General features: G+C 50.5%; 1 protein-coding gene across 2 annotated transcripts; it reads right to left on the bottom strand.

Moving 5' to 3' along the window:
• Window positions 1–113: 113 nt before the first annotated feature.
• On the bottom strand, window positions 114–24,434 carry LOC102412635 (ILK associated serine/threonine phosphatase). 2 transcript variants are annotated; one of them, XM_025289263.2, is made up of 12 exons: window positions 24,279–24,431; window positions 17,219–17,284; window positions 16,699–16,755; window positions 13,668–13,787; window positions 12,285–12,411; window positions 11,128–11,234; window positions 10,697–10,790; window positions 10,328–10,415; window positions 8,814–8,935; window positions 2,258–2,377; window positions 694–775; window positions 114–371 (listed from the first exon to the last, which is right to left on the bottom strand). In XM_025289263.2, the coding sequence occupies exons 1-12, from the start codon at window positions 24,331–24,333 to the stop codon at window positions 231–233; spliced, it is 1,179 nt and encodes a 392-aa protein (XP_025145048.1). In that variant the 5' UTR covers window positions 24,334–24,431; the 3' UTR covers window positions 114–230. The 2 variants fall into 2 exon arrangements, with proteins under 2 accessions (XP_025145048.1, XP_025145049.1); XM_025289264.2 differs by lacking the exon at window positions 17,219–17,284 and having other exon boundaries at window positions 24,279–24,434.
• Window positions 24,435–25,609: the final 1,175 nt, after the last annotated feature.

Raw genomic sequence — 25,609 nt, forward strand, 5'->3', positions numbered from 1 at the left:
GCCAATCCAAGAGGCCCACAACACTTTTAACAAGGAAAGACCCAAAACACATTCAAAAGCAAATACAACCCCTGGAAGGTCAAGGTGTTGCTCAAAATGTAGTAACTCAAAAGTCTAGAAAAAACACCTTTATTTACAGCCATGAGCATCCCACAGGAGTACACGAAACACATAATGTGCACAACACAAAAAACGAACCTCGGAGTCAAGGCCGCGCCGCCGCGCCCGCCTCAGAGCCCTATCCGCACCACCATCACGGTGACATTGTCCGCCGAGCCCCGCTGCACCGCCTTGTTGGCCAGCCTGTTGCAGGCGGCTTCGTAGCGGGCGTCCACAGTGGGCTTCCCTTCCCGCCTTTGGATCTTCTCGTCCTACAGGGTGGGAAAGGGGTGCTGGTGAACAGGGAGCCCGCGCCCCACCACTCCTGAGATGCCCCCCACGAGGGACAACTGCTCCCAGTCCCCGTGGGGGGGGGCGTGGGAGAAACTGAGCAGTGAGTGCCCTGGATGGAGGTCCCACTCCCCCCTGGGGACATGGGAGGTAGGGGGCCCGGAACTGCACGGGGACACGGGAGAAAGGGGGCCCGGGGCTGCAAGGGGACACGGGGACACGGCGGAAGGGGCCCGGGACTTCTCCTCTGAAGCCCAAGGGCAGCCGGAACAACGGGCACCCACCCCTTCTGAGAGTGCTCACCTCCAGGCAGGACAAGATGAAGTTCACGGCTTCTTCTGGGGTAAAGACCTTGAAGAGGCCATCACAGGCCAGCAAAATAAACCTATAACATGGAGAAAAACATAAATGGGTTTTAGCAGCAAACTTTACAAAATACCCTGGCAATGGAGGTAAAATGTATTTGGCCAACTAGTCAAAAGCTAAACATTTTAAAACCAATTTAACGTCTACAAGATCAAGGTTAAAGCTACTTAAAAATATATTGGGTGAGACGGTACACATCAGAGCTGAGACTGCACTGTTCACCTAAGCTACGGATGAACCCAATCCCAGCTTCTCAGACAAACTCCAGGAAGATCACCGAGGAGATATATCAGGTGGTACGATAAATACACGGTAAGCGTCAGTCACCGCAGGCCTCAATCCGTTCCCCAAACTGGACGGATGCTTGGACTTCAGGAACGTCAAGTGCTCACTGCCCACGTGAAGGGAGGACAGCCACCCACTTTCACTGCTGGAGAAGAGGCCCCTGTCCCTTTCAAAGTCCCCCCAGACTTCCCAAGGGGAGTCTCTCTGACAGGGATGGAGAGGGTGGGACGGTTCCAGTTCTCCTGCTCGTCTCTTTCCCCGTTTTAACACCCGCATCCTGGTTTTCCACCTCTGACTGGGCACTCACTCAGCGAGCATTTGCAGGTACGTGGTTTGTGCCTGGGGCCCATGAGGGCCCCAGTCCAAGTGGTGCCAGCCCCTTCCGCCGAGGTGAAAGACCCTGGAGCGGGGCTCTGCTCTGCTGTACAGCAGGGACAACATGGGGCCTGCTCTCATGTGGCAACAAGACTCTCCCGAGGCGTCACCTGGGGAGCTGGAGGAGCGGGTGGAAACGTGCTCTGAGGGGCTGAGGCAGGCGCGGAGGGTGTGGAAAGGCGCCCCCAGCAGCACTGGCCCCCCGGCCCCTCACTGCCACCTCAGTGCCCACACCCTCGACACATGCCCCTGGACCCCATGGGCCCCGTCCTTCTCCCGCCAGGCACAGGGCCTTATTCTCAAGTAGCTCAGAAACAGAGGTGGACAAGAGGTATCTTTCTTCAAACTACTTCAGCTCTGCTTAAAAACCTCCCACGATTCTCCCATTATGAGCTAAAACCCAGATTGCTCAGCAGAGAACCCAGACCTCTGCAACCTGCCCTCGAGTGCCTGCCACCATTTCCTGACACCCCCCCACCCCGCCCTGTGGCATCGGTTGGCCGCACCTTCACCCCATCCCACTTCACCACCCTGGGGTCTGTCCCCTGCGGGAAAGCCCTGCTTTCTCCAACACGCATGTCTCCCTCCCGCCAAGGCCAAAGGCTCCCGGAGCACCCGCACCCCTAAGACACACGGGACTGGACACGCCTGTTCACATGTGGTCAGACTGGACCCACGAGAGCAGACTGGGGTTTTATTTATCCCTGCACCTGGAGGGCCCAGCATGGTGCCTAAGACATGGCCGGCCGCCCACTCGCCACCCCAGGTTCAGTACGCCAACTGGAAGAAGTCAGCAGAGAAACAAGGGAGGCGGCCGCCCGGCGCCCCGCGCCAAGCCTACCTGTCGTTGGGGGTCAGCTGGCAGCGTCTGATGTCCGGCACCGAAGTGACCCCGCAGCGCTTGTACTGCCCGTCCCCGATGGAGCGGGACACCTCCAGCACACCCAGGACACGCCCGTCCCTGCAGCGAGAGGAGGCACATCAGACTCCACCTGAGGCCAGGCTCCCGGGGCCCAGACTCTGGCCGCAAAAGCAGAGGAGTGGGACAGGGTGAGACGTGACCTGTGGCATCCACGTCCCTCAGCTGCCAGTGACACACAGCCCCGCACCACTGCGCAGAGCCTTCCTGTCCCGGGTCATTACCGGCCCGCTGCCCCGCACACGGCTGGCACCAGCGCCCCTCAACCTGGCTCGTGGCCCCGCCAGGCCTAGCCCACTGGTCTGCCCAAAGCCCAGAGTCAAGCCTGACTGGGAGCAGACCTGGCTTTGTCTCTGTTTTGTTTTTACCTTAAAGCCACCATGGGCTTCCCTGATAGCTCAGTTGGTAAAGAATCCGCCTGCAATGCAGGAGACCCCGGTTTGATTTGAGAAGGGATGGGCTACCCACTCTAGTATTCCTGGGCTTTCCTGCTGGCTCAGCTGGTAAAGAATCCGCCTGCAATGTGGGAGACCTGGGTTTGATCCCTGGGTTGGGAAGATCTCCTGGAGAAGGGAAAAGCTACCCACTCCAGTATTCCTGGGCTTCCCTGGTGGCTCAGCTGGTAAAAAATCCACCTGCAATGTGGGAGACCTGAGTTCGATCCCTGGGTTGGGAAAATCTCCTGGAGAAGGGAAAGGCTGCCCACTCCAGTGTTCTGGCCTGGAGAATTTCGTGGTCTGTATAGTCCATGGGGTTGCAAGGAGTTGGACACAACTGAGCGACTTTCACTTTCTTTCACTTTCAAGCCACCAGGGTTACAAACAGCTGGGATAGAGGGATATTTTGTATTTCACTCTAATTAGATTTGGAAAATACCTGAAAATGACTATCCTCTGATTCAGAAGCAAGTGTTCTTTACCTTGGGTATGAACATGCTTTAATGACTTAAATACAAACAGGAGAACTCTGGACAGAATTACACCTTTGCTCATTCTGCTTCCAGGAGAGGGAAAGGTGACTGCAGGGCCTAGGACAGCTGGTCCTGTCAGCAGGGAGAGCAGCCCCATGCCTGCCGCTCCCAAGGACAATCCTGGTGGCCGCTTGCTCTGCCACTCGGGCAGCTACAACGCTCGAACACCCAGGCTCTCAGGTGTGAGACCAGAGGAGACGCCACACTTGACAAGGGGCGCCAGAGAGCTCAGCCAACCGCAGAGCTGTGCGCGGAGGTGCCGCATCACCACGGGGCTCCCAACGGGGACGTGCCCTGGAAGCTGAGCCACCGGAACAGGAGCCGGAACCGCCCACCTGGCCCGGGGCCGCTCTCGGAGTCAGGATCCCGCCTGGCTCCCGGCCCTTCGCTGGCCCTCAGAGTCACCCTCTCGGTGGTCCCAGACAAACCACCAGCAGCAAAGACTTGTGCTGGTATCTGTGAGCAGCTGAGCAATCTTCTCAGGTACGAACAGCAGAACAAAAGGCAAAAGGGAGCAAAGGGCGCCAGCGCTGAGCTGAGGGTGAAGAAGTGCGTGGGGGACCCTCAGCCCTCAGCGTGCCAGAGGCAGCAGCTCAGAGCCCGCGGTCCAGAGTGCGTCTTTGGGACCGAGGGCCGGGGCACCCGCGCGGCCTCCCCCCGAGTCACAGACCCAGCTTTTTTCAACAAGACTGTGCGCAGAGGCAGGGCTGAAGACCCCGGTACCACCAGGACAAGAGTCCACTCACGCTTCGGAAGCGAGCCCAGCGGGCTGGCGCTCTGCCTGCACTCAGCACAGCAGGCTGCATGGGATGTGTGGTGCGGGCGCCAGCCAGCTGCAGAGGCCCGGGCCCGCGCAGGCTGTGCATCACAGGAGCACAGCCACACCACCTGCCCTCTGCCCAGCGAGCCCAGCAGGACTGCTCCCAGCAAGGGCTGCCCAGAACCAGCCATGTGGGCCACAGGCTGCGCCCGCCCCAAGCCTCCTCGACAGCCCCTCCACACACAGCCAGCTTCCCCCACGCAGCACAGGACTCTGGGTGCTCTGCGCCGGCCTCTCCCCGGCAATCCGCGAGAATCCACTCTTCCCCCACTGTGCTGGGCAGGGAGTGGGTTTTGAAGTCCCAGCCCCTGAGCCAACCTGCCTTCGCCGGGGACCTGCCGCCCACAGGCCTGGCCTCCTGCCCTCCAGCACTTGTGGCTTGTGCTCCACGCAGCATCCTTCCTGCCTCCCTTCCGTCCACCCATCAGTCAGACAGCGGCTGTCCCACTGGTGCCAAGTCCGTCACCAGTGTCCTGACCGCAGCGCCTTCTGGTGTTTTGTTCCGGTTTCCCCTTCACAGCGGGGGAGGGGCACAGAGACCAACCCCTGGCTGCCAGAACAAGCCGAAGCCTGCTCTGACCGCAGCTGCTCTGGCCCAGGGACACAGTGGTCTCGACGGGCTCGCAAAGCTGAGGCTGGGAGGTGGAAGCTCCATCTTCCTCTGACCATCCCAGGATGGCAGATGCCAAGGTCCGGAGTTTCAGCAGGATGGGTGCGACAGGGCAGGACTGCACCTATGATTCCAGAACTATCTCCCTGTCATCAGAGAGTGCACCAGACACGCAGCGCTCTAGACCCGAAGGCAGATGCTTCAGGTGTAAGCTTCCCTTCCTCGTAAAATAAACATCAAACTGTCCTCAGCTTCTCCAAGGAGTTCTCCTGAAGCGGCGTAACGCACTGCACACAGTCCACTACCTTCAGTGTAGCAAAGGAGGAAAATAAAAACACACACATGGAAGACACACTGGAAAGATTCAGGAGATGAGGGTGAAGAGACCAAGACGTGAAAGCAAGTCTCTGCTTTGTATTTTAGACAGCTAACCAGGTAAACGTGGGTCTTATTCCCTTTTAAAATCATGGTAAAAATTATAACATATTTGTCATCTTCACTTTTAAGCAAACGGTTGCGTGGCGTTAGGGACACTCACACTGTTGTGCAACCTTCATCTCCAAGCTTTCCCATCCCCCACCAGGACTCTGCGACCACTAACCTCCCCTCCCCGCCCCACCACCCCGTCCTGCCTTCTGTCCTGAGGAGGACGCTGGCCACTCAGGGACTCATATAAATGGAATCACGCAGTGTTTGCTCTTCTGTGTCTGGCTTACTCCACTTAGCAAACTGTCCTCAAGGTTCGTCCATATGACAGGATCTCCTATCAAGGCTGCACAGTGCTTCCATTTTATGGAGGGCCATGTTTTGTCTGTCTCTTCATCTAACGATGGACGCTTGGGTTGCTCCCACCTTGTGGCCACCGTGGAAAATGACGCTGTGCACATGGGCGCGTGCGTATCGGCTCAAATCCACTGCTTTGAGTTCTGGGCACACAGACCCAGCGCTGGGCCTGCTGGCTCATACGGCGGGTCTATGTGCTTTTACCTTTACTCTTTATTGAAGTACTGGTTTACAATGTTGTGGCGGTAGATCTAGTTTTAATTTGTAAGGAACTGCCATGCCGTGTTCCACAATGGCTGTGCCATTTTACATTCCCACCAACAGCGCACCAGGGCTCCTATCTCACCATGTAAATGCTTCATAATAGAGGGTAAAAGAGCCCTGAAGTTGAAAACAAAATGAAACTAATGATCATGATAACCAGAGTGTAACAAAACCACAGTGAAAATAACTACTCCATGTTTACACACAACACTCGGTACATCCTCAGTGAGACACAGACTAAAGAGAACCACCAGGAACTCACGCTCAGTAACAGCGATGCTGCTGATGTTACAAGTTTCAAAAAGCTATTCTGGCAAATAAATACGCAATGTTATTAGGAACCAAGATCTTCAGGATAAAAGAAGACACTACAACTACTGAGTCAAAGAAGTTAAGAGAAAGCCCTGTAGATGCTCCATCTGAATGAGAAGTAGCAGTCTAAACTCACAGGCTACAGAGAGCACACGTGTGTGTGTGTGTTTCCTGGTTCTGTCCTGGAACAGGTGTGAACTGAGGACACTGCAGTTGAGCCCAGCAGCCCCGGCACATGGAGCTCTTTTAAGACAGGCAGACGTGTGGAAGGCGCTCCCTCCCGCTGGCCACAGAGGGCACGTAAGCAGCAAGAACACCCTGCCTCTACGGCTAGAGTCAGCGCCCTGGATACAGAAACCCACCTGCAGTGACTCCTGGAGCAAGGAAGAGGGACGGAAGCAGCAGAGAAGGGAAAGAAAAACCACGAGTTTCCACAGCTGTGGGTGCTCCCACTCTGCAAATGGTGATGGAAGAATTCAACACATACCTTGCTTTCAGGGGAAAACTGGTTCCCCCTGTTGACGAAGGAAAGCCCTTCCTAACAGGATGCCTGCTACCACGAGCAGAAGGAGCCAGAAGTCGATGGTCTTCTTTGCTGGCCCTGTGAAGAAGCTGATTCGTGCAAGGTCGCTGAGGGCCGCTAAAATCGTCAGCTGAAAGGCTGACGGGCAACAGTCCCAAGGTGCCCAAGTGGACCTCCCCAGACTACCGGCAGACTGCACACGGAAACATGTCCTCCACCCTGGAGCCATCTGCTGTCGACGGTGGCCAGCACAGAGCCCGCATCTCCAGCCGTGATCGCACTCGGCTACTGATGTGGGGGCAGTCAGAAGCGCCTGGCATCCCCCGTCAGATACCTTTACTGAAGACGTGTAACCTGAACCTAAAGCAGCCTGTAGACCTAAATTCTGCTTTATAAGACATAACATACAGGCGCCTTAAACGGTGCTGGTGACCCTGTACAAGGGCTGACTGGGGACGCGATCCAAGCCAGAGCAGAGATGCCTCTTCACGGAAACACACGAGTCCAGTGCTGACCAGACCCTGGCTTCCAACACAGACACTTTGGGGACAACTGGGGAAATGAGGCCACACATGGAATGTTAAGATAACCTAATACAGACTAAGGAATGATTATTTTCTTAGCTATTATGTCTGCAACTAACTTTTAAATAGTTCAGCCACACACACACACATAAACAGACAAAGCAAATATGGCAAAATGTTAACTACTGAATCTAGGTAGTAGATATTTAAATGCTTACTATTTTAAAATTTTTTCTGCAAGTTTGAAAATCTTAATGAAAGTGCGAGGGCATGGACGAAAAGAAAAAGCATGCCAGCCCCGGCCTCAGGCAGGAGACGGGCCACAGCGCAGCCCTTAGCTCGGGAACAGTCACCCCTCCTGTCTCTGAGCGCCCCACTCTCTTCTTCAAGCTGAGGGGTGCACTGTGAGTCCACACAGCTCTTAATAAATGGGGACTGGGGAACGGGGAGTAAAGGCAACACAGCTGGTCTTACTTTCAGCCATAGGAATGTTAATGTCAAATCTTGTCAAGGAGATCAGACAAAAGCAGAATTTAAAGTTAAAGTTGCAAGAAAGGACCGAGACGATGATGGTACTAACAGCCACCCACGGGCTCGCAGGCTCGGGCACCAGCGCCCACAGCGGCCACGGGGCTCAGCCACCCACGGGCTCGCACGCTCGGGCACCAGCGCCCACAGCGGCCACGGGGCTCAGCCACCCACGGGCTCGCACGCTCGGGCACCAGCGCCCACAGCGGCCACGGGGCTCAGCCACCCACGGGCTCGCACGCTCGGGCACCAGCGCCCACAGCGGCCACGGGGGCTCAGCCACCCACGGCGCTGCCCAAGGGCAGAACCCAGTCTATAATTCCGTCGTGGCTCACGCAGACAGCCACAACCCAGACCAAAATCGCCTTTTACTAACCCTGGAGTTTTTTAACCAACCCTAAGAATTCTGACTCCTCTCCAGAGACCTCCCTGCACCACCGGCCAGAAACAGCCTTGGAGCGACAACAAAAACTGCCCCAAGTGAACAACAGAAGAGAAACGACACCGCCCAGGAGGAGTGACTGCGTCTCACACCGGCGTCTCACTTCCTCCAACAGGCAACGAGATCTCAAACGGCTCAAACCTAAGATGAACCAGAAAGCACCTCTGGTGATGTTGCTAATGCCGCGCCCTCAGCCCTGCCTAACTGCCTGAGAGGTGGCCGGTGACAGACTAGAGCTGGCACCGTCTTCAAAGATGTACGGAGAGGAAACCACCGCGGCAGGCCAAGCCAGGCTAGCGCGGCCCCTGGGCCTGAGAAGCTGCTCCCCAGAAGCCCAGAGCTCATGCCTAACCACTCTAGGTGTTCTCTCTGCAGAAACTGCCCAAAGTGTAGCTTATCCAATTACGACAAATACTAGATTTTAGGAAAGTTCCTAGGACCATAGAAAATGCTGGAAATGGTAAGCTTGAATTTGAGACAGGAATCCTCCTTTTGCAGATGGAGGGAAGCACGTTTCCTGCACACACATGGTTTGCTCCCACTTGGACACACGTGAAACCCCACGACACGTGTTCACCAAGTTAGACCTCAGACAGTCTCCTCATGCTGAAGACTGCACAGGCAGAAGGCCCCACCCGCGGAGGCCTCTCGGCTCGCTCCACAGCGGCCCCCTTCCCGGAGCCCCTGCCACCCTCTGGTTACCTGACATTCCCTCCGGCCTTCTGTATTCTCATTCGTTCTTCATACTGGGTTGGATTATGCTCCTTGCTGAGGCTTAAGGCCGCGTGTTTTTGACTCTCCTCATTGTAACGACAAAGGATTGCCTGGGAAGATGAGAGTACAACAGGTGTGAAACCGAACAAGCCCGGTGCGTAACGCTGACAGGGGAAGAGCAAGGTCAACAACTGACTTTCAGAGTCAGCCTCCTGCTGACAAGCTTGAGTTCAGCAGGTCCAGCGTCAAAAGCATCAAGTGGCAAAGTGGAGTCACACACACGCAAACACCAGGGGAGAAGCACCAGGCGACCGCAGCCCCTGCTCCCCTCGCCAGGGCACCGTCTTCCCACCCGTGACGTGAAGGCAGGTCCCCTAAAGTGCCGAGGCCCCTTCAGGCGCCACTGCTCCCCAAGTCTACACTGGCCCGCTCGGTGGGCTGATCAAGTACACGTCCGCGTGTTCCCGTCACCGTGATTACTGTGTGGTCACTTCCGGACAAACCTCCTACTCTACGGAGGGGGAAGCCTGAGGCCCAGAGGACAAGCATCACGCCTGGAGTCACAGAACAGGGCCAGGAATGAAACTGGGTCTGACTCCAAAGTCTCTCTTTTTGGCTAATTCGTACACATGTTCTTGAAGTCCTCTGGTCTGAACGCCCATGTACAAGAGGCAGTCCCACCAGAGAGACCCACTAGAGTCACCCCAACACAGACCCCACTGGGGCAGGGCTTTCATCTGGGGTGCTCACAGCTCCCAGTGCCCCGTGTCCCAAGTCACCCTAAAAGCAACAGGGTGGGAAGGCCACTCTGCCCAGTGGCTGCCGCACAAGCACGGCGGGCGGGCGGCAGGGGCGCCGCAGGCACTGCAGGGACTGCAGGGGCCTCCCCCAGGTCCAAGTCAGCCCCCACGGCCGGGCCGCGACGCAGGCCGTCATCAGTGGGGAGACAGCAGGCACTGCAGGGGCCCTACGGAGCCTCCCCCAGGTCCAAGTCAGCCCCCACGGCCGGGGCGCGACGCAGGCCGTCATCAGTGGGGAGCAGCTGGCTTTTCTCCCTCAGCCCTGAGTCCTGGGCTCAGCGGACATTCATCCCATCACCGAGCACTCTTCTAGTCACAGCTTTTGAATTATTTTGAAATTACATAATTTGGAGAGGCAGGGGTTAATACTTTTCATTCATTACTATCTGAGGTCAAAGAAATGAAGACAAACATTTGTTTAAATATAAGTAGTTTTACTTGAGGGCCAATTAAATTCCAACTCACAGCTCTGTACCTGTCTGACAGATAGGGTGTAAGTCTTCCCAGAACAAACAGCCTCCAGTTTAGCAGCCATTCCTTGAACCAGAACCTTTAACTCTGCAACACAGCCCCTTGTAGCGCCCGCCAAGAATGAAGGCTGTGAGCCCACCGTCGTGGCTGCAACCTTATCCCACAGCGCTGCCTACGGTTCGTCCCCTCGGATGCGCTGCTGCCTCAGTGGGCGGCACCACAGCCACATACCCGACTGTCCCCAAGGTTGGCGATGTAGAGAGTGTTGTCTACGGCCAGGACACACGTGGCAGTGGACCCATCTTTCCAGGCAGGTTTCCTGGAAGGGGAACATATCAGACACACAGTCACCACCAACATGCTAGCTCTGAGACTGAATTTCCAGAGTTGAAAGGGAAGTGTCATACTTTTAAAATGGACGGTTTCTTTGATACATTTTTTTTTTTTAATTCAGACTTCATTAAGCTGTAAGCGCTTACTTGGTGCTAGGAGTTTTTCAGACAACAAGCGTTAGCATTACACAGTGTCGGAAGGCCTGAAATGCATTTAGGAAAACCACACACACCCTCTGCTCACAGGTCTTCACATGGTCACACTTACTGGCTTGAGGCTTGCTTCAGGAACTCTTCATCAGTATGCTTGAAGGTGTCCAGAAGGCACCTTTTCACCGTTTTCTCTATGCTGATTCCATCTCCTGTTGCAGCAGCCAGGAAAGAAAGCGAAGTCTTAAGGAGGGAGACGGCCCTCCGGCCACCGCGGCTCTGTTACGGCCGAGAACCAGCTGTGCTTCCTCCACTGTAAGTGGGGGCCTGAGTATCCCCCCAAGTGCAGAGGCAAGAGGCGCCATCACCCAGAGACACAAGCTCCACGGTGGGCCCGCCGCGCAGCCCCTGCTCCCCTCCGCATGGCCTCCTCTACACCAGGCTCTTACGCTCATCAAGGATTCTTCGCTAAAGCCAGTGACATCTCACTTATCAGCACAAAGAGCCAACCCCCAGGTGAACATGAACCGATTGAGCTCTGAGCCTCACCTTTAGGAAATTTCCTGATTAAGTTCTGATGCAAATTCTGTGCAGCGAATTTTGAGGCTCGAATTCCTCCATGTCCATCAAAAACAGCAAAGTATGAAACCCGGGTGCTGGAATAATGAACTGAGAGTCAGCAAGATCCTCAGGCAAAGATTACTCCTCTCCATTAAAGCTTTTAACTCGAACAGCAAGCAGTAACAGTACCTAAGACAATACTGAAGTAACATCCATGACATTTTAAAATTAAAAACTCACCCTTGCTTCAAAAATCAAGATCTGTTAACTCTGATTTTTCACTAATATTCAGAACGCTTTTCTATTTAGAGCAGATTTAGTTTTCTACTTACAGCAGATTTAGTTTTAAACACTAACACAGACAAACACAGATAAAGTACTGACAATCAAAAACCTCTGGAAGAGAGCAGGTAGTTTCAGAACTGCTGCTCAAACTGACTGATACCAAACTCTTAAAGCCTATCCCACCACCCCTGTTCCTAGTCCCCTTTCAGGTTTGCCAGAAAACTCACACACACAGATAAACAGTATTAAAAAACTGTTTCAAGAAGGAAAGAACAAATATGCTTGTGAGAAATGACATTTACTCTGCAGAGCCGCTCTTGTCCTCAAACATTTCTAGAATCCCTTCTCAATGTGGGACATCATGAGCCATGAAACAATAAACTTATTTTGCTGAGCATGCTCTTGAGGCCCATCCATGTTGGTGCAAATGGCAAATTTTATTTTTTAATGGCTGCTTGATATTCTATGTGTACATATACTTCAATATATAACATCATACATAATGTGAGGTATGTGTGTATATATACCTCTCATACATGGTTTATAACTCAGAATCTTACAGTGTGGCAGCTACTAGTTATGGCCTGGTGTCCCCCAATTAAATCTGTTCCCAAAAGATGTGCCCGCTGGGGCTTCTCCAAAGCCCCTTTCCTGGCTCTAAAAGCAACTCTAAGCACACTCCTGCTCTTGGTGACAAGGGCTTTTCCTCCATACCTTTCCCTTCACTTTCATTTTATGCAACTGCAGGAAAAATTCGACAGTCTGCCTTCTGCTGTTTTGGGCTCCTCTGGGCCCTCACTACCACACCAGCATCAGAACAGACTCCCACGCCACGCAGGCTGCAGGGGCAGGACACTCACACGAGAGCGGACGGGGGCTGGCACTCCGCGGTGATGTCGTTCAGGATGACGTGGGCATCCTGCATCTCCTCCCGCTCGCCCTTCCGCTCAGCCACGTAGCCTTTCAGGCTGAAGATCACCGAAGAGGCTACGGAAAAAAGAACAAAAAGCCAATACAAAACTGCGCTCTTCTCTCCAGACGCCCTAGTCCCAGAGCAAGCGAGAGGGAACTGCGGCTGTTCTACCCAGCAGTGTCCGAGAGCTGCCCTGCCAGGCATCTCCCAGGTGGCAAGTCTGCTACAGAAAGCAGAGCACTGCTGAACGGGGCGGCCTCTGCAAGGCTGAGCAGCGGAGAGGAGACAGCAGGCGACGGCAAGTCGGTGCAGAGCGGCTCTTCCAAAGAGAGCACTTGCTCAAAGCACCAGAGCAAGGAGCGCGCTGCCGCCCCACAGAAGTGAGGCTGGGACCGCGGCAAGGAGCTCCTTGCAAATCTCGTCTGTCAGTAACTTCATGAGGACAGAAAAATCTCTAGTTTAGAGAAATGCACGTAAGTAGTTTACCCCAAGGGCCCTGTTGGATACACTGGGAATACGTGTTTCCACGCTTGAGGCTGGAAGACTCTTAACAAACGGAAAGATCAGCTGCTTTTACTTTAACTGAAGAAGGAAAAGGAAAAAGGAGTCCACTGGAAGCGCAGAAATTTCTCTTTTAAGGGCTGGTTTGAGCTCATTTTCTGACACTGAGAGCCACGTCAGTGACAGATGCCCTTCCTGCCAGGGCACCCGCTGGCAGGCACAGCGCTCTGCAGGCTCCAGGCAGTGACAAGCCACACTGAAGCCTGCATCTTCACGTCCTCCGCGGGGCCTCCAGCCTCCGCCGGAGATCACTGACGGCACGCGACAAAGTGGCCTGGCGGGCGCAGTCAGTAAAACCCACAGCTCTCTCTCCAGCTGACACTCCTCACTCACTCCTCATGCGACACGTTACAAAGCTGCCGACAAATTTCATTGCTCTTTCCAGCCTCAGGTCGACTCTTGGGCGCTGCCTGCGAGCTTGTCACAGAATTCCAAGTGCTAACAGACAGGCGGAGGTCAAGGACATGTAGTCAGAGAGAGACCGGGGCCCACACGCTAACCAAGGCCGAGTAAACCTGTCTCTAACCCCTGAAGGACCAAGGCAGGTTTCCTACCTGACCGAAGGTGAGTAAGAGATGGAGCACATGGAGAGCAAAGAGTGAGGAAGCAGCGTGAACTCGGAAATCCGTGTACAAACAGGGAACCCTATCTACTTCTTAAACACAGACTCAGAAAGGAAGTGTTATCATTGGAAAGCTAAGCTGGTTTTTGCTCTGGGTTGTCTTACAATATGAAGTCTAATACATTTGTTTTCAAAGTGTCTGAAAACCTTTACAAACTTTCTTTTCCACAAGCTCTTCACTCCCATTCTTCTCTTCATCAGAGGCTTTTCTCTTTGCTCCTTTCCCTTCATTCTTTACCTCCTCGGATAACGAAGTGTCAAGAGAACCTGGAAATATAAAGTAAAAACCAGACAGAAACACAGCTATAGACTGTTAAAAGTCCCGAGCAGACCTGGCTCCCTCCCAGCCCTCGGAGATGAAAGGACATTCGAGAGAGGCCTGGCAGAGAGGGAGGCTCAGTGGTCATAGCCATGACTCTGAGGGGTGGTGCAGTACCCTGGGTGCCCACAGTGGGAGACCACAAATTAAAATCCAGGCCCTGCTCAGATGGCCTCGAGAGGTTATGTGAGAGGCTTCTCAGTGGTAAAAACACCTAGTCATACTTTGGGGCTATGGCACACACATGGTATTTTATATCCACAAGCCCTTACGTATACCTTTTCCAAAACCTGCAAAGTAAAACATCCTGAACCAGCCCCAAAACACTAACAAAGGCTTAAACTGAGACCAATATCAGGCTATAAGAACCGTCTGTATCCTGCAAGGCAGAACAGGACTGCTAAAGCCATTCCCACTTGCAAAGGGATGGATGTCTATTCAAAGTTAAGAGCTAGGGCACCTGCAGTGAGCATGCACCGTGGAACAGCAGGCCTAGTTTTAAGTCTCGGTTCTGCCATTTGCAAGGGGCGTGCCCTTAAGGCAAGCTACTTAACCTGCAGGCCTCAGCTTTTTCATCCAGGACAGGGAGAACACTGTCCTCTCAGAAGGCTGTTTAAAACTGATGGGGAAAACCCATGTAAAGCTCTCATCACAGCCCCTGGTCCATCAAGCGTCCAAGGAATGGCCCTACGTATTCTCTGCATGTAGGCATAAAAGCGTACAACCATTTACTATTCATTCAACTACTCTTTGACAGACCTTTCTGAGTACTGAGGGGGAAAAGGAAACATTCTTGCCCTCAAGAATAATCAGTTACTTGCAAAGGACAGATTTCTGCAACAGTGTAACACACACATTCTATCCTACATGGTAAGGAAAGTTAACTGGGACAACTCATGATCTCTCAATGGTCTCTCCATTAGCCTCCTGCCACTTACTGTTTGTGTTCCAGTTTTCCAAATGTGTATGAAAAAAAATCTTCCTTTCTTTTAAGTTGGAAAACAGAAATTTTTTAAACTGTTATTGCCTTCAAAGTAAATCACACTGTAATCAGAGAATGCGGTCTACATATGACACTGATTCTGTACTAGGACTTTACGGCCTAGAGCGTAGTCAACTTCTGTAAATGGCTCTTGCCTGCTTGAGAAGAAGAGTATGTCTTCTCAAGAAATCCTAAATATTGGATACAAGATTGCATTTTACATCCAAAAAAAAAAAAAAAAAAAAAAAAAAAACCACCCTGTTAATAATGGTGTTGGAAGTCCTCTAAGTTACTGTTAGTTTATCGCCTTCTGCCCTGAGGATAACTAAAACATAACTACCCTGACCCCTCCTTTAAATCTGTTAGGAGCCCCAGCTACACACGTTTAACTTTCACTATAACTGAGAGTACTGTCTTTATTAGGAAGGTTTAAGGGTAAATTGGATGAGAATGCTGTGATTTTTTCGTATGGACACATAGCCTGAAAATCTGAGAATTCTTGTGAAAGATGACTGTAATTCTTTTTCTAAATACAGAAATGTGTGTGCGCTAAGCCACTTCAGTCATGTCTGACTCTGCAATTCTAGGGACTGTAGCCGGCCAGGCTCCTCTGTCCATGGGATTCTCCAGGCAAGAATACTGGAGTGGGTTGCTATGCCCTCCTCCAGGGGATCTTCCCACCCAGGGATGGAACCCACATCTCTTACATCTCCTGCACTGGCAGGTGGGTTCTTTACCACTAGTGCCACCTGGGAAGGCCAAACATAGGAAAAATACTAATTTAATCCATACTTGGCTAGACTAATTCCAATGACTTAGTAGTAATTAATTAATAATACAGAAAAATATACTTGAAAAAGCAGCAAGTGTTCTATCTGACAACGTAAGGAAGGTCTTTTCACACTGGAAGATACTCACATATGAAAGGACAGCCTGCATCAGCCCTGCCCCCCACTGCGCCCTGCCCCATCCTCTCTGGGGGAGCTCCATGTGAGAAGTCCTCAGACAGAATAACAGACTCATCATGCATGACAACCTACAGGAATCTGCTCTGTTTCCCCCTTCTGTTCCATTGGGACGTAAAAGGAAAAGTTAAACATTTACAGAAACAAGCAGAGCCCCGGTTAATAGGCTTGACAAAGATGGAATCAACAAAAAGAATGCTGAGAACACACATAAGAGCTCTGACTGGAAACTGACTAAGGTCTTAAACTTCAAGAATTCAAACCCCTGCACGCCGCCTGCACCAGTCAGTAAAGCAGGGCCACTCCAACTTCATTTAAGGATCAATATTCTTTTTATTTTGTAAGTGGCATAAAACAGAAGACTAAATTATCAGGGATACTGAAAATATTTTTTCAGTGTGAAAAGTGAAAAGTACGTCACATATTCAGATACTTTTCTGCTGGATACATCTGGATCTGTCAGGAACATAACAAGGCAAAACTACAATGACAGACTCAGGTTTGTTTTTTTTTTTTAAAGAACATTAATAACAAAGGTCAAAGTAAATGACTGAATTCTTAAAATTCCAAGGAGTAGAAAATAATCACCAAAAAGTGATGCAGTATTTATGTATATTTTTGTTTCCCAACTGAGGCTATCTACTGAGTTTAGTTTGCTTGTTTATTCGTTTTGGCAGGAACCTCGTTCCCCGGCCAGGGATCAAACCTGAACCCCAGCAGTGAAGGCACTGAGTCCTAACCACTGGGCCGCCAGGGGATTCCCGGTATCTGTTAGTTTTAATAAACCTTATGTAGTATTACAATTCGTCATCCTAAGGCTTTTTACAGCTATAAATAAACACACTTTATGTAAGAGTAGAACATCATATATTATTTCCATCGGCACATTGGACTAGTTTCCCTACCACTTACCTGAATCGCCACTGCTGGCTGGCGGGAGATCGTCAAAAAGCAAAGGTCCCCCAGAGCCTGAAACACAGCAAAACACCGAGTGAGCCCCCAAAGCCAGGGTGGGGCTCACGTTTCAGAACCCATCCCACCAGAATGCCTACACAGGCCACTGACATAGACTCAGAGCTCTCGTGTCCATCCCGTGGCAGCGCGTGCCGTGCACACAGCGTCCCGAGCCTACTGTTGAGACTCATCATCTCAAAGGAGACGGAAGACCTGCCTCAGAGTCCAGTCTTATTTCACTAGTAAAACAGACACTCAGATGAACCAGAGAACACCGCTCAACATCTTCACGCAGCTCCTCACGGCTAGCAACTAGTGGATTTTTCTGCCTTACCTTATGCCATGGATTCAAAACTTAAGACAGTCCAACACCTAAAACATCTGTGTGTTGAAAATGGGGGAAAGGGAAAAAGATTGAGACAACTACAATCCCAGGATGACACGTTGACACACACCTGGGAGAGCCTGGAGACTGTACCTGAGTCAGTACTGCTGGCCGGAGGGAGACGGTCAAAGGGCAGAGATGCTTTCTGAGCTTCTTTCCCTAGAACACGGAACACCTGCTTAGAAAGCACGTGGACACTGGCCAGGTGGGGTTCGAATCTTCTGAGATACGTCAGCTAGTAAATTCAAATCTTCTCCTCTCTACTGGACAGAGTAACTGTTTCCCAAAATACTTTCTCAACAGTCATTTAATATGGACACTTTTTCCAACAGTTACAGTCAATATACAAGCAATGAAGGACAATCCAACAGGAATTTTAAGGGCTACTGAGTGTTTTGAGGAAAACAAGTATTTTTCTTCCTAATTTCAGTATTGAAAGGAACACAATTTAAAAAACCTTTCTTTAAGAGTGAATCCTGAGAAGAAAAAACTGATTCTAGAGCAAAACAATAATTCTATCTGGGTACCTCGATAAAGGGACTCTTCAAAGATCTACCAATCTTAAAAAATCCTATTTCAATAACATTCTGAACTAATTACCAAGTAGAATTTTAAACACACAAGCAGAGAGATGGTGAGAGGCCCGAATCTGTCTTAACCTGGTATCTCCAGCACAGAGCCCAATTCAATAAATATCTATGAAGAAAATGAGGAATTTTAGATACTCCAAGATAAACTCAGGAAAAAGCTAAGAAATCTTTCTATTTAAAAACCTAAAGATTTACCTAACAAAAGTACTTGTCTTAATGTTTTATACTCAATTATCCCTTTCCACATAAAATTTAATCATTATTCCTTCTCCAGCTTTCCTCAAAATTTCTACTGAAGTTATGAAATATACGAACCAGCCCACAGGAATGTGGGGGAAACAACGGGCTAAAGATGAAGGTGTGGATGTCCACGTCCTCTGAGACTGAACACACTGATCTTGTTCCTCAGAGCTCAAGTACAGAAATGCACCCATTTAAAAACCAACTCAACATGTGTGCCCCGAAAGTTTCATCCATATTGTCTTTCTGCCTAGAAACGAGCTGGGTATCAACTCTACTTTTTTAAAAACTAAAAATTTTAAGTAAAATTTATAAACTCCAAGGAAAGAAATTTCTTCAGGAGTCTTTAGATCAGAAGTACATTAAATGCCTGATAAATTCCTAATTTAACAAAAAGTAACTCTTTTGCTTTATACCTGTAACACAAATAGGAAATGGCTATTTCATTAAATTACCATTTTCTCCCTTAGGATTATCATAAAGACATTAAGTAATTACAAGCAGTTTCACTTTTCTCACAAGTGACATACTCTATGGGAAGTATTCCAAAAACAGCATTAGAACATTAAAGGGCATTTAGAACAACCACTTACTCACTGTACTATTCCTCCTACAAGAATCACTAATATTTCAGCAGGCCACTTCCAAGAGGAACTCAAACCGTACTAGTCTAAGCATCAACATATCTATCATATTCTAACAGACTCCAAACTGAACAGGATGACCCAAACAGTGGCACTATATTCAGTGGGGTCAGAGCACTAGGCATCTTGGGACAGAGGGACATTGCAGGGAGGAGCCGACCTGAAGAGCAACCAACCCTTCCACTTATGCGGGGCCACATTTTAATTTCTGAATTAAACTACCTCTCTATATCAGGTCTTTCCAAATCCAGTGTCCATTGGGGCGGGGGCGGGGGGGAGTCCTCTTTTACCCAGGTAATACATTTTTGGTCCTGGCAAGCATTCCTAATAAGAGGGTTTCCAGCTCAGCACTAGCCCGGCCGCTCTCCTTTGTTGAATTAGTTAAGAAAGTGCCTTAAACCTACTACCAGCCCCAAAGAACAGCCTCTCTTCCCCTGCTGAACAGAGTGAACCTCAACTGCTCTCTGTCACTCTAGAATATTCTGAGTGGTACTGCAATTAAACACAGTGAGATCAGCTCAGAGTTTTGTTGGCCACAACTGAGAATGGCTTATGCAAATGATAATAAACATTCACTGCCTGCCGGGAACTACTCTAGTGCTCTACATATTTTCATGGATTGAATTCTCACAATAATCTTATGAAGTGGGTACTATTATTACGGTTACTTACTGAGGAGGAAACTGATGCACCTGCTTAAGTAACTGTCCAAGAGACGAGCCAGTGAGAAGCGGAGGTTGAAATGCAGGCAGCCTGCTTTCCCAGCACATGCTCTTGGGGAGGTGTTATACACTGCCTCCTCGCCGTTACTGGAACTTCACAAGGATCATTTAACCTTTATACAACCCCCCAAAGATAATCTTAAGGCTCTATAAGATCTCTGGAGTACCTTTCTGCATCATCATAAGGATCAAAGTTAGAATAGTTTACATCTTTAAAAACAATCTGTACGTCACAGATGCTATAAAGGGAACTTCTGGCTAGCCAGAACCTTACATTCTGTGTTGGATAAATAGTAAGTCAAAGTATCTGGGGCTGCAATTATTGGACCATGTGTGACCTTGACCTTAACTTTAGAAGTAGTCCCTGAGTTCTAAATACAAGAGCTCTCATAAAGAAAGAAACAAGACAGAAAACAGGTTTTCCATGACAGTTAATCTCATCTAGATTTTTTGTTTTAAGTTATTTACATTCTGAAGCTAAGTCTACTGAAAGTTACATATGATGCTGACAAAAATACTCGGGCTGATCATATTCAGGTTAGCAAAAAGTTGCTACTTATAGCAACAGAAAGCTTAAATATTTTGCCTAAATTGCTTTTTGTACCTGAATTTCCTTTTTAACTATAAATGTGATACAGTCGACCTGTGGATACAAAGGGACATCCGTGGATACAAAGGGCCAACTGTACCACACCATTTTATATAAGTGACTTAAGCATCCTCGGATCTTGGGATCTGAAGAGGGCTTCAGACCCGATACCCTGCAGAGAGTGACGGACAACTGTGTATGTTTTCCAAATACCACGGATGTATTAGAAAAAGGCCCACTTCCCCACCTATCCTCACCAGAATAACACCTTAGTGTATACTTTCCATTTCCCTTTACGCTCATGTATTGAATTGAAGATGTTCATTTTTAAAAGGTAGAAGTACACTATATACAATGATGCTGCTGCTAGGTCACTTTAGTGGTGTCCAACTCTTTGCGACCCCATGGACTGTAGCCCGCCAGGCTCCTCTGTCCATGGGATTCTCCAGGCAAGAATATTGGAGTGGGTTGCCATTTCCTGCTCCAGGGGATCATCTCAACCCAGGGATGGAACCTGTGTTTCCGGCGGCTCCTGCAGCGCAGGCAGATCCTCTACCATGAGCCCCTGCCGCCACTCTATACGATGCTCTACCTGTGCCACTGTTCACGCACGCTGCATCTAAGCATCCTTTCCAGCGGTCGCCCACTACCCTACAATATACAGGAGCACTGCCACTCACTTGTCCAGGTCCTTTACTGATGGGCATGCGGGCTGATTCTGGTTTATTACATGACAAATAATGCCATAATGAACAACCCAAGACTTATAACCTCATTTTATCTGCCAGACTGCTGGTCAGAAAGTAAACAAAGAAATTTGACAAATGCCAAAATGTGTTCCCAAAAAAGTTGTGGTAACTTTCACTCTCAACATACTTTATGAAAATGTCCATTTCTCTAAATACTCATTATCATCATCCCAATTTTTAAATCTGACGAGGGAGAACCACGGTACACCAGTGGCCTGCTGTCCTTCCCAGTGACTGAGGAAGCTGCGCACCAGTTCCCAGAGATGGGTCGCCTGCGTTCTTCTGTAAACTGTCAGGATACATCCTTTGACCATTTTTCTAATGGGTCACCTCTTTTTCCTGTGAATTTGTCTGAGCTTTTCTACCTTTAGTAACAGTACCGCAACTATTTTCTCTCAATTTGTCTTTTGCCTTTGTGCTACTTTGGCTCCAAAAACTTTTTTATTTTTACATAGCTAAATCCATTTTAATTTTTTTATGACTTCAGTTTTTTCTTACTATCCCTGAGGTTTTACAATTAGTTCAAGTTTTTTCTAATACCTTAGCCTTTATTTTATATTTAGCTCAACAAATTCATAAAAAGAAATATTTTGAGGATGCCTTGCAAAGCAAGTATTTATTTAGTCATCGACAGCAGACCATCAGTTTTAAAGCGTACTGGTGTAGTGAAAGAACCACCCTATAAAGCTGAAACCACATTACTACACAGATGACTTTAAACCAAGACACCTTTAACTTGTTCAGACTACCAAATATAAGCTGTCTATCTTCAAAGACATCAATTGGCACTTTAATGACTATGATATTGCAGAGTCTGACATGACTTAGAGACTGAACAACAAGCAAAGAAATTCCATTTCCATCTGATATGAACAAATACACGTTGTCTTTAAATAAGTATGTATACTATACATTAGAAACTTGATTGCACTCAGCAAGCAAAATCTGTTAAGGGTTGGGATGAAAACCCTTAATTCAGCACAAAATCTGAAAACATTTACTGTATTCTTTTCATATTTTTCTTCAGATCACAAAAAGTAAGAGGCTTGGTATAGGAACATTAGATGTGATGTTCAAAGCAAAAATCAAAACACTAAATAAAACACACTGGACATGATCAGAGGAGTGGACACTTCTTCCCTTTGGACACTTGGCATTTTGACAGAATACATTTAAGAGTGCATTTCCCCCTCTTTGGAACAGCTGTGAAAGTTAGCTCATAGAGTAACATCCACAAACCACCAGCACCTATCAGTACTGGGCACAGAGCCTCTGCTCCCCCTACACACAGTACTCTCTCTGAGCCGTGGGTAACAGTAGGAGGCAACACTAATTTTTCAGATGCAGGAACAGCCACAGAAGACAGTAAGAGCAGAATTCGGATTTGAAACCAGTCTGAGTACATGCCCCACACAACTCTTCTAGGGTCTGTGAAAATGGCCAGGCCTTTCATCGCTCCTGCGCGAGCTCAGAGGCCTGTGGCACCTGCACAGGCTCTGGGGGCTATGCCCGCGGCGCCTAGCCCCTCGCTCCTTCCACTTTAAGGAGCCGGCTTAACTTTCCTCCCATGCACTCTACATTCAATGTTATCAACAATTTTTCAGAAACAAAAAGTATGACATTTGAGTCAAATTCTCAAAAATCAAAGTACTTTTACAAAACCGTGAAATCAATTTCTGTTCTTGTTCAAATCAATTTTTTTTTAACCTGTTAAGTTTAATCTTACTGGTTTTCACTAAATGCCTGTCAAGATAACTTGGGGTTCTGGTTGTGTACTCACTTTAGTACTTACCCCTGTCAGTGTTCTGTCATCAACAAATTCAGAAAGCATGCCTTCTTTGCTTTTAAAGCTATTACAGAAAACACACTCGGTCAAGGAGAACCTGCGGCAGTGCCAGCACCCTCCTCACAGGCAGGAGGCAGGTCGTGATGCACTCTTGAGGGAACCCGGGTTTAAACAGCACGCAGCACCTCTGCCACCCTGTCGTCTCAGCCAGGGTTGGATATGTCCTTCCAGGGACCAACTTAAAGACTCGTCAAGTTTTGTATCATTCAGGGGTCCCTTCCGCCTGAGTGGACCCAAATTAATTTCAGGTAGAAAGTGATGGCGATTAAAGAAAACGACAGGCTTACAGGCGCATCTGCAAACGCAAACTCTGCCCCAAATATATTCAGACAGAAGCTATCCTTCACCAACAGAGTCAAAAAGACTGCATACACAAGCCAGCGTTTTCACCCACAACGAGAACAATCTAGAAAAGAAATCTAGGAAACAATCTACAAAATGAGATGTTCTGCCGAGAAAACCAGCAGTGCCGTTCTTGTGACTAACGGCCTCCTAAGACTGGCCTGGCGTCCACAGGTCACATGCCAGAATCCAGGCCCTATGGGGCAGAACAACCCCTTCTTGGGAGCCTTCTTCATGGATCCGAGTCTCAAGTCGCAACTCCTCCACGTTGGATGAGCAGGCAAACCCGAGAGCCAAACGTTCCCCAAAGAGCAATCACACTGTTCCCTCGCTTAGAATCTCTGCAAATTACACGTCTCTCCATCTTTGGAGGCCCAAGTCCAGCACCACCTCCCACCCAACTTCTCCGTTCACGGACCACAAACATCCCTTTCCCGGGACATTCAGCATTTCCCAGTCATTAACTTTGTCCCTTTTCGATGTCAACCACTCGCATTCAGGATTCGGCTTCTCTGAAAGCAAGCAAACGCTGGGTGTCAGTCACCTTCGTATGCCTCTAGGACAACAGCAGTTGCCGAACCAGGGTCTCCAGACCCCCTCCCGGGCTGTCCAACAAAATCCGCTGCGGATTTCGTAACACAGAGGGCCGGGCCCCACCTTCCGGGCTTGCAAGCTGAGTGGGGCTGAGCTGGGCCTGGAATCTGAAAAGTGTTCTGAAGTTTTCCACGTTTTCTGCCACCGAGTTAGACTGGTTGGGGTGGGGGTGGGGGGGAATCCTAAAGCACAGCATCCAGCTGAATGTCTTGCACCTGAAAACGTGAATAAGTCTTGCCAAATTCAGCCTGGGCGCCGCTGTAACCCGCCGGACAGAGGACCAGGAGTGGTGGTCCCCGTACGGCTACCCCGTGGAGCTCCGATCCCCGGCCTCCGGGACGCGCACGGCGGCCGAGGTCAGGGGGCAGCCGGGGTGGGGAGCGGACCGGGCGAATGGTCTTCCCTTTGGGGAGAGGGGACTTCCCGGAGCCCAGAGGGAACAACAACAAAAAACTACTCCGAGTCATGAGACAAGATCGGAGGCTGCAGAGAGAACGAATCCTCTCTTCTGGGCCTCAGAATCACGAGAAACCGAGCCGGGGACCATCTCAGTCGCCGGGGTACACACGGAACACCAAGCAAGGAAAACGCTGAACCGGGAGCGCGCCCGGGACTACCAGCTCCCCAGGCGGCCGGTCCGGACGCAGGCCGGCGGCGCGGGGCTCCCGTGAGGGAAAGCGGCCGCGCACAAAGGACGCCGGGCGGCGCGCGGCCTTTCCTCCTGCGCAGCGAACATGGCGGAGGCCCGGCTCCCCGCACCGGTGCAGGCCGCGCTCGCCCTCCCGCGCGCCCGCCCGCCCTCCTTGGCCCTCATCAGCCCGGCGGCCGCCCGCTTACCAGCAGCCGGCCGCGGCGAGCGCTCGGGCTCCGGCAGGTCCCCGAACAGGTCCATGACGGAGGCTGGGCGGCGGCTGCGGCACACGCGCAGCCCGCGACCGGCGGCGGGCTCCACACCCTGCGGCGGCGGGGGCAGCGGCGGCGGCGGCGGCGGCGGCGGCCCGGGAGCCGTCAATCACCCGAGGGCGGGCCCGGAACGCCACCAATCGGCGCACGGCGTGGCCCTGCCGCCCCAGAGACCTGCGCGCGGGCGGGGCTGTGCGGGGGCGGGGCGACGGCGCGCAAGCGCACTGGGTCTAGCTTCCGCCGCGAGAGGGAGTTGGTAACCCGGGCTGGCTTGCTGACGTGAGGCTGATAGCGCCATGTTCCCCGCGCACGCCTGGCCTGGGCTCCTCCAGTTTTCTCTGGGCATAGTCGTTGGATTCCGAGAAGGCCCCTTCCAGAGAGACAAGTCTGCGCTCAAGGGCAGCTGTAGTGAGCCCTGGTGACCCAGAAGACTTTATGGGGTTTTCACGTCGGTTCCGTCCCGCCATCCCTGGCCAATTTGAGGTTGAGAAACAGAATCCTGTTGGAGCGAGCCCTTGAGATGCAGGGTGGAGAGGAGGCATCTCTGGACTTGTCTGCTCCCATCCGGACACGTGGGGAAGAGGGGAAAACGAGCGCCCATGGCGGTGACATCGGGGAGCTGGCCTGGCACTCACAGCTGGCCTCGGTGTTCTACTGAATATGCAGAGTTCCATGAAACGTTAGACATCAGGCTCTGATGTTAGATCCACGGCAAAAACGAGGCCCCTCCATACTTGTCTGAACACAGACAGAAGAACATTGTTCAAGCCACGAAAATGACCAAATCTCCTTCTGTCTCGGCCAATCAGAGTGACTGCTCATTCTTTACCAGTTACAGGTTTAACTTTTCTCTAGTCTTCTTGTCTTTGTGATGCAATCTATGAAGACATCTGGTCAAGGAATTGCTTCCTTTTCCTGACATCCAATCCAGAGTGGACTGGCTTCCTTAAACGTTTCCCCCACATCAACTAACACAACTGAAATGTTGTAAATATCAGTAGTTGCTGTGCAGTCCCCCAGTTGTGTCCAACTGCGACCCCATGGACTGCAGCACACCAGGCCTCCCTGTCCCTCACCATATCCTGGAGTTTGCCCAAGTTCACGTTCCTTGCATTGGTGATGCCCTCCAGCCATCTCATCTTGTGACGCCCTCTTCTCCTCCTGCCCTCAATCTTTGCCAGCATCAGGGTCTTTTCCAATGAGTTGGCTTTTCACATCAGATGACCAAAATACTGGAGCTTCAGCAGCTGTCCTTCCAGTGAATA

Source organism: Bubalus bubalis, chromosome 6 (genome assembly GCF_019923935.1).
Source record: "Bubalus bubalis isolate 160015118507 breed Murrah chromosome 6, NDDB_SH_1, whole genome shotgun sequence".
Taxonomy (NCBI): Eukaryota; Metazoa; Chordata; class Mammalia; order Artiodactyla; family Bovidae; genus Bubalus; species Bubalus bubalis.